The sequence below is a fragment of the Octopus sinensis genome, linkage group LG7 (assembly GCF_006345805.1).
Source record: "Octopus sinensis linkage group LG7, ASM634580v1, whole genome shotgun sequence".
NCBI classification, from domain to species: domain Eukaryota; kingdom Metazoa; phylum Mollusca; class Cephalopoda; order Octopoda; family Octopodidae; genus Octopus; species Octopus sinensis.
The window spans coordinates 53,764,546-53,773,994 of NC_043003.1; the positions used below are offsets into that span (position 1 = coordinate 53,764,546).

General features: G+C 37.1%; 1 protein-coding gene across 3 annotated transcripts in view; it reads left to right on the forward strand.

Moving 5' to 3' along the window:
• Positions 1-9,449, forward strand: part of LOC115214413 (phosphoribosylformylglycinamidine synthase) — a 52,925-nt gene that overhangs the window by 16,154 nt on the left and 27,322 nt on the right. For all 3 annotated transcript variants that reach the window (XM_036504792.1, XM_029783609.2, XM_036504791.1), the window contains exons 9-12: positions 758-1,021; positions 1,639-1,869; positions 2,982-3,205; positions 6,248-6,364. In XM_036504792.1, coding sequence (XP_036360685.1) covers positions 758-1,021; positions 1,639-1,869; positions 2,982-3,205; positions 6,248-6,364 — 836 coding nt within the window. The remainder of the gene's footprint in view (positions 1-757; positions 1,022-1,638; positions 1,870-2,981; positions 3,206-6,247; positions 6,365-9,449) is intronic.

A 9,449-nucleotide genomic window follows, 5' to 3' on the forward strand; every position in this document is an offset into this window, starting at 1 on the left:
CCCATGTCTTCCTGGGTCTACCTCTACCCTGGATTCCTTCAACTGTTTGGGAGTGGCACTTCTATGTTTTTGATTTATGCATTTGAATTATAATTTCTTTCTTATGGTTTGTATTTTATATTTATTTCTGCTAAGACAAATTAATGTCCAGGAAAATGTTTACATTTGTTGAACTTATCAACATTGTTTCTTCCCTTTTTATCACTTGAATAATTTTATATTCATGCAATTTATAATCTTAAATATCCTCAGCTTTATTATCATCATCATCATCGTTTAACGTCCGTTTTCCGTGCTAGCACGGGTTGGACGGTTCGACCGGGGTCTGGGGAGCCAGGGGCTGCTCCAGGCTCCAGTCTGATCTGGCAGTGTTTCTACAGCTGGATGCCCTTCCTAATGCCAACCACTCCGCGAGTGTAGTGGGTGCTTTTTAGATGGTAAAATGTTTATCTTTCTTATCTTTTTTAAATCCAAGTGATGTTTCTCTCAAAATTCAATTGTGTTATATGTATTTGATTAGTTTTATGTTTAGGAATATATAAGTTTATAAGAAAGGGTAATTTTTAAATTATAGAGAATGATTATTATTTGTAGTCCAAATAGCATAGTAGTGGAAAGAAATTACCTTGTGTGACGTTTAAATACTGGTAGGTTAAGAGTTAAATTATTGCTACTTATTTTATTTTTATACTTAAAAATTGTTTTTTATTCTTTGAGTTCTGTTGTATTTCATTTATTTTTCCTTAATTTATTTTAGGTTATGTTCAACCATGGGAAGAAGAAAAAAAATTTGATGGTCCTGTAAAGTTTGCTTCTGCTTTGGATGTTGCTATTGAAGCAAGTAATGGTGCCTCAGACTATGGCAACAAATTTGGAGAACCAGTTCTTGCTGGTTTTGCTCGTTCTTTCGGTCTTTGCTTACCAAATGGAGAATGGAAAGAGTATGTAAAACCAATAATGTTTAGTGCTGGAATTGGAATGCTGGAAGATATGCATATAAAAAAACAAGTAGCAGAAGAAGGTGAAAATGTTTTTCCCATCCTTTTAAATAAATTTGGCTCTGTTGATGTCATAAGAATTTTTTTTGTGTGATATACACACCAATGATGACATTGGTGTGTATATCACCAATGTCATCATCGTTTAATGTCCGCTTTCCATACTTGCATGGTTTGAACGGTTTGACAGCAGTTGACCAGGTAGGAGCCTATAACAGACTTCTGTGTCTGTTTTGGCAGAGTTTTTATGGCTGGATGCTCTTCCTAACACCAGCCACCCAGCAGAGTGGACTGAGTGCTTTTTACGTGGCACAAGCACAGGCAAGGTCAGTTTTAGCAAGGTTTTTACCGCTGGATGTCCTTCCAAACACCAACCACTTTACAGTGTGGATTGGATACTTTTTACATGGAATCAAATCAAACTCTATCATTGGTTAACTTTGACAGTTGACTAAAGTGGACATCCTTCCTACCTTGTTAGTATAATTTAACATGGTTCCTGTGTTCTTTTAGTTAGCATTTTGTTGACAAAATTTAAAAAAAAACAATCATCTGCTTGGACAAAATTGACTCACAACTTAACTGGCCAAAATTAATTTGGGTATTTTATAATTTTACCTGTTTTGAATTTTTCTTACAGGAATGGAAGTGGTAAAAATTGGTGGCCCTGTTTATCGTATCGGTGTTGGGGGTGGTGCAGCATCTTCTGTTGAAGTTCAAGGTGACAACAAATCTGATTTGGATTTTAATGCTGTTCAAAGAGGAGATGCCGAAATGGAACAGAAGTTGAACCGATTGATACGTTCATGTATAGAATTGAAGGAAGGGAACCCAATCCTCAGTATTCATGACCAAGGAGCTGGTGGAAATGGTAAATAATATTGTTTTGGTTTATTAATTAAATAAAATAGTAAATGATACTCCATATTTAATTATTATTTAAATTGATTAAAAGTTTAGTTATTCATCATCATCATCATCACCATTTTAACACTTCAAATTATTCTGTCATTGTTTTGAATTAATCTTGCATTTTCTTGTATCTTTGCGAATTCTGCGAAGTGATTGTTTATTTTTAGAATAACATTGTAAGGCTGGTATGAGAGGCAGATCTGGTTTGTTTTGAATATAATACAGGTAGAATATTTGGGCCAAATATTGTTGGTTTAAATGCTGATGGGTAACGTCAACTTTTCCATGCTTGCCTGGGTCAATTGGAATTCATTAATGTATTGATTTTACTATGACTGGGTGTTCTTCCAGTCACTAACTCTCATTTCCCTGGAGGTGGTCATGTTTTTATGGAAGAATGGAAATGAGGGACTTTGTTTGAATGACAGTGATGTGCCACTTATAACTATCCTATGATGATAAGACAAGGAGGCACACGTATGTGCACACACACACATGCACACACAGAAGACAGACTTTTTCCAGTTTCTGTTTACCAATTCCACTCACAAGGCTATGTTTGACCCAGGGCTATAGTTGAAGACTTGTGTCTATGGTACCATGCAGTGGGACTAAAACTGAACCACATAGTTACACATAGCCATACCTGTATTATTCATCATTATCATCATCATTTAATGTCTGCTTTCCATGCTAGCATGGGTTGGGCGATTTGACTGAATACTGGCGAACTAGATGGCTGCACCAAGCTCCAATCTGATCTGGCAGTGTTTCTACAGCTGGATGCCCTTCCTAACGCCAACCACTCCCAGAGTGTAGTGACTCCTTTTACGTGCCACCGGCATGAGGGCCAGTCAGGCGGCACTGGCAACGGCCACGCTCAAATGGTGCTTTTTATGTGCTACCTGCACAGGAGCCAATCCAGCGGCACTGGCAACAACCTCGCTCGAATGTTTTTTGTAAATATTTAAATATTTTTTATATTCTAGAATTAACACTGCTTTTTAATTATAAGTTATTAGGTTTTTGAGAGGTTATTTGAAATTGTTATTGTTTTTTCTTTTCACTTAGGAAATGTATTGAAAGAATTAGTTGAACCAGCTGGTGCTGAAATCTTTGCTGATAATTTCATTTTGGCTGACCCCACCATCAGTGCTTTGGAACTTTGGGGAGCTGAATATCAAGAGTCCAATGCTTTATTATTAATGCCAAAGGATCATCAACTCCTAGAAAAAATAAGTCAACGGGAACGATGTCCTGTCAGTTTTGTTGGCAGAGTCACTGGAGATGGAAAGGTTTGGAAATACCTTTTCTTACTTCTGTTGTTGTTTGAGTGTGTGGCATCTCTCAGTTACTATCTCAATTACACTATGTACTTCATATTTCAGTAGAAAGAAACCAATTTCATCTTATCACTTAAAACATATGAAGCCTAAATACAGCTGCTGTTGAGGCAAAAGGAATAATATTTAAAACACGCTCTCAATTTGATGTCATAAAATTCCCAATGGTCTTCACCCACACTTATCTTAACTTTTCCACAATTTTTATACTTATCAAAGCATCATGAAACCAACAATATACAGGCATTGTATCTGAAAGAAGGCCTATGTCTTAATCTGCTTCACATCATGAAACCAGAGCTAAGCTCTGAATCTGTTTGAAATTTAGAAAACTTTGACTATTTACTATTAAATTTCAGTTACCCAAGTCCAACAAATAGATTTGTCCAAACACTGTTGCAGAATTTAGTCACTGTGTCTTGATTATTAACAAAGTCTACTTCAAATTCTGGTAAGTTTTAAAGTACAGATGAATTAATATTACTTATCAATAAAAAACCCAAAAAAAACAAAACAAAACTAAACACACAAAATTACTGAGCCTATAAATTCAAGAAGAGTAAACTCTACTTTGTAAAGTGAGAATAAGATGTCTTTTCAATCCATTTTGTCAAAGAACCTACATCATACTAGGAATAAAGCCAATAAAATAATCCAACGGAACAGTAGAAGCCTAACTCATAGTATTGTTATTATATATGTTAGAAATACTATATATCTGCAATAGATTATAGAGCTGTTAGGGACATGAAAATCAGTTTCCTTTAAAAGCACAAAATGCAGTAGCTCTCGGTGTCAAGATACAATTATGTATATACCCACTTCACATATGAACTGGACACAATTAAAACCCATAAGTTACTATAATCTTTAATGGCTCTCATGTCAGTCTCATATCTACACCATTGCTAGACTTGTATCTTAAAGATGAAGCCTTCTATTCAGACTCAGGAAATATGTCAGCTCTAGTCAGTTGCTGATTCTCTTCAAAGCTCAACCCATATTGGAGTATTGCTCACATATCTGGTGTGGTGCTGTTGCTATGCAAACATAGACATGGTGCAGGAGTGGCTGTGTGGTAAGTAGTTTGCTTACCAACCACATGGTTCCGGGTTCAGTCCCACTGTGTGGCACTTTGGGCAAGTGTCTTCTACTATAGCCTCAGCCCAACCAGAGCCTTGCAAGTGGATTTGGTAGACAGAAACAGAAAGAAGCCCATCATATATATGTATATATATATATATATATATATATATATATATATATATATATGTTTGTGTGTCTGTGTTTGTCCCCCAACATTGCTTGACAACCACTGCTGGTGTGTTTACGTTCCCTTAACTTAGCGGTTCAGCAAAAGAGACCGATAGAATAAGTACTAGGCTTATAAAGAATAAGTCCTGGGGGTGATTTTCTCGACTAAAAGTGGTGCTCCAGCATGGCCACAGTCAAATGACTGAAACAAGTAAAAGAGAGTAAAGAGTATCATAAAAAAAAAGAAAGCCATTCAAGTTATTGGCAAAAATTCACTTGCCAACACATTACAGCCACTAGTTCACAGATATGCTGTTTCTTCTTATCTCTTCTATCACTTCTTTAATAGTTTTTACCACTTTAAACTAGCTGTTAACTTTTTCTACTTCACTTTGACCCACCCAGTACTCTTGTTTTCATTTGTCGCTCCTGTTCTTCCTCAACTCCCAAATCCAGCACTAATCATTTTGCTCACTCTTTTCCCCACAGAATTGCATCTTCTGCATCAAACTCATCACTATGAGAGTTGCTACTATTCTTCTGACTGACTTAAAAAGCAAAACCATTTAGACATTAAAAGACCTTTAGGCTGATAGCTGGTGTGCTTTGTCAGATTACTTTTCTTGGAGATGAGATAAATGTGTATCAATAGAGTAAGCCTGGGATTATGTGGGACTTGCACAACTGAAAATTAGTAGCAAATAGTCAGTTTTCTTAGTCTCAGATAGATACAGTGCTTCACTCTGGTTTTATGATATGAAGTAGATAAGATATAAATCTTTTAGATACAATGGCTGTATATTGCTGGTGATATTTTCATGATATCTATTTTCAAAAACTTGAACTGAGCAATATAGAATAATTTATCCTGCCCACAACAATAAAATGTTTGTAGAGTATTCAAATTAACAAACCTTTGTAGTTCTATGCTTTTTTTAGCCACTTAGTCATTTTGCTTCTACGAAAAATGAATATAAAGCTATTGTAAAAACCTCTCACTAAATTCTGAATTGAGTGAAACAAATTTGTTTTATTGTCTGCTTATATATGTTCATGGTTTATTGTATATGATAGTATATTTACTTGAAAAACTAAAATTATTAACATAAAATGCAAAATCAAAAGAAGACTGTTTTGATAACACAAGAGTTATTTTAATTTCATAATGATAAATTGTTTTTATTAAACCACTAGCAGTATCGCCCGGTGTTGCTTGGGTTTGTAAGGGAAATAACTATATAAGCATTTTTAGAGAGTTACTTCCCTTATAGATGCCAATTCGGGCTTTCTTAGCCATTTCTGTTTTGGTGTCTTCAAGCCATGAAGTCGTTGTTCTAAAAGAACGCTGGTCTCCTTGACAACGCATTACGACGTTGATTTCCTTAAATTCCCTTCCCCATAGCTTCACGAGGGAGGGAAGAAGGGGGAGAAGCAAACACAGGTGCAGGTGTTTGAGCGTGGACGCCAACTCCGCCGCCATCGACACACGAAAAATTATGCATTAAAATGGAATAAAAAATGATGTTAAATTATTTTTAAAATCGTAGACTCATCGTAGACGCGCGCTAATACTCAGACAGGCTTGATATTAATCACGACTATAAGATACCCGAATTTGGTTAAACTGCACCGCAAAATGTGGGAGGAGTTAGGAATCTAAATCGTAGGAGACAGACACTCACACAACATAGATATTACAAAATATTGCAACTGCCTTAACATTTTGTGTTTCTCTTTCAGATCAAATTAAATGGTTTTTCTAGTACTTCAGATGGTTGTTCAGATCCCAAACGTTTTAAAGATATTTTACCAGTAAATCTAGATTTAAAGCATGTTCTTGGTTCTATGCCACAAAAGGTATTTTACTTTCAGTTACTTAATATGTTGTTCATTTTTCTACCTGAGTTGTTCTCCTCTTCTTAGTTTATCATCTTAATTCTCTCTTCTTGCATCTTTTTTTTCTCATTCTTTGTGTGGGTGGTTCTTATTTACTTTTTCATAAGAAAAGCATGAGTCCTCAGACAGAGCTGAAGACAACCCATCTAAATACACAGCAACTCCAATCATCATCGTCATCGTCATCACCATCACTATCACCACCACCATCACCATCACCATCATCATCATCATCATCATTTAAGATCTGTGTTCCATGCTCGCTTGGGTTGGACATTTGACAAAATCTAGCCAGTTTGAGGGCTGTGCTGGTCTTCATTGTCCTCATTTGGCAAGATTAAGGCAGCGAGCTGGCAGAAACGTTAGCACACTGGGTGAAATGCTTAGCGGTATTTCATCTGCCGCTACGTTCTGAGTTCAAATTCCGCTGAGGTCGACTTTGCCTTTCATCCTTTCGGGGTTGATTAAATGAATACCAGTTACGCACTGCGGTCGATATAATTGATTTAATCCCTTTGTCTGTCCTTATTTGTCCTCTCTGTGTTTAGTCCCTTGTGGGGAGTAAAGAAATAGGTATTTCATCTGCCGCTACATTCTGAGTTCAAATTCCGCCTAGGTTGACTTTGCCTTTCATCCTTTCGGGGTCGATTAAATAAGTACCAGTTACGCACTGGGGTCGATATAATCGACTTAATCCGTTTGTCTGTCCATGTTTGTCCCCTCTGTGTTTAGCCCCTTGTGGGTAGTAAAGAAATAGAAATAGGTATTTCGTTGATAAGGCGGTGAGCTGGCAGAAATGTTAGCATGCCGGGCGAAATGCTTAGCAGTATTTCATCTGCCATTACATTCTGAGTTCAAATTCTGCCGAGGTTGACTTTGCCTTTCATCCTTTCAGGGTCAATAAATTAAGTACCAGTTATGCACTGGGGTCGATGTAATCGATTTAATCCATTTGTCTGTCCTTGTTTGTCCCCTCTATGTTTAGCCCCTCATGGGCAATAACAAAATAAGATTTTTTTGGCTGGATGACCTTCCTAACAACAATCACTTTACAAAGTGTACTAGGTGCTTTTTTTTTGCTTGGTCTCTACTAAGTAACATGTAAGACAAGACCCACTTCATAGAGTGGGGATACTGTATTTGATAAAAGACACATGGAGTTACATAGTGATGACGTTTATGGTTATGCAGCTCAGATATAGAAGTAATGATGAAGATGTAGCATTGGAACATTAATGTACCTGCCAATTAACCAATTTTATCTTTACATATGAGCTCATTATAGTCATCAATAACTAAAAGAAATGCTGAGTGGGATCACTGCCAGAGCAGCTGTCTGGCTTCCATGCTGGTGGGCATGTAAAAAGCACCATTTGAGTGTGATCGTTACCAGAGTCGCCAGTACCGCCTGACTGGCCCTCGTGCAGGTGGCACGTAAAAGCACCCACTACACTCTCGGAGTGGTTGGCATTAAGAAGGGCATCAAGCTGTAGAAACTTTGCCAGATCAGAATGGAGCCTGGCGCAGCCATTTGGTTCGCCAGTCCTCAGTCAAATCGTCCAACCCATGCTAGCATGGAAAGCGGATGTTAAACAATGATGATGATGATGATGATGATGATGATGTAGCTATGTCATCACCGCGACCACCACTGCCGCCACCACTGCCACCCTCATCATCATCATTTAACGTCTGTTTTCTATGCTGACATGGATTAGACAATTTAACAGGAGCTGGCAAGCTGGAGGGCTGCACCAGTCTCTAATTGTCTATTTTGGCATGTGTGCAAATATATTTCTTTTGTGTTTTGTGTAAGTGATTTTATTCTTCTTCTAACCCATATCTTGTGTTTTGTTTCCTTTTAACTGGTTTAGTTTTGCTTATAAAAATATCACTCTAAGGAATTATCTAAATTTTTGTACTAAAAAGCACATTTTCAAAAATAGATAAATAGATGAATTACTTCGCTTAGTATAATTATTGATTGATAAAATATTTGAATCTCCAAACTTCAGTAGTTTCTGAGGAAATCAGAATTGGCACCGAACCAGTAAGTCAATTAATTGAGCAAACTGGATTAAGAAGAGAAGCGCTTAATTTTATGGCCGTAGAATTAATGTATGTATGTGTTTGTGTGTGTGTGTGTCTGTGTGTGTATGTATGTATTGGTGCAGGCATGGCTATGTGGAAAGAAGTTTGCTTTCCACTACATGGTTCTGGGTTCATTCCTGCTTGTCGTCTTGGGCAAGTGTCTTATACTATAGCCCTGGGCTGATCAAAGTTTTGTGAGTAGATTTGGGATTTGGTATACAAAAACTGAAATACATCTGTCATGTATGTATGTGTGTCTTTGGGTTTGTCCTCTATCATTATTTGACAACCAATGATGGTTTGTTTCTGTCCCTGTAATTAAACAGTTTGGTGAAAAGACCAATAGAATTAAACTCTGCTTGTGAAGACCTGTTGAGGCAAGTGAAATCGACATCAAAATCAAATTTGATGACAGCACTGCATGACTGGCATCCGTGCTAGTGGAGCGCTAAGAGCACCATCCGAGTGTGATCATTACTAGGGCCTCTGACTGGCTTCTGTGCCAGTGGCACTTAAAAGCACCCACTACACTCTCGGATTGGTTGGCTTTAGGAAGAGCATCCAGCTCTTTTATACACTTAGAAGTGATTATTCACACTGTCATTACTCTGAGTTTCCTGTTATGTGCACTTGTTCAAATGAACACTCAGCTTTGAATGAATGTGTGTGTGGTTGTGTGAGTGGGAGTTATAATTAAAATTATTTAGTTTTATTCATTGTTAAAATGTTTATATTGATGGAGTACATCAGGAAAAAATATTATTATTATTGAGTGAGAGAGCAGTGCATGCCATCAAAGTGATGGGAAACGAAATTGAGACTTACGTGGTTTGAGCTTGGTAGTATTCAACTAGATGTTGTAGTAGATCGACTCCTTTCTTTGTGCAGATTTCATTGACTTTTATAAGATACTGCGAAAAAACAGAAGAAATTAGACAACGTTCATCTGCTAAAA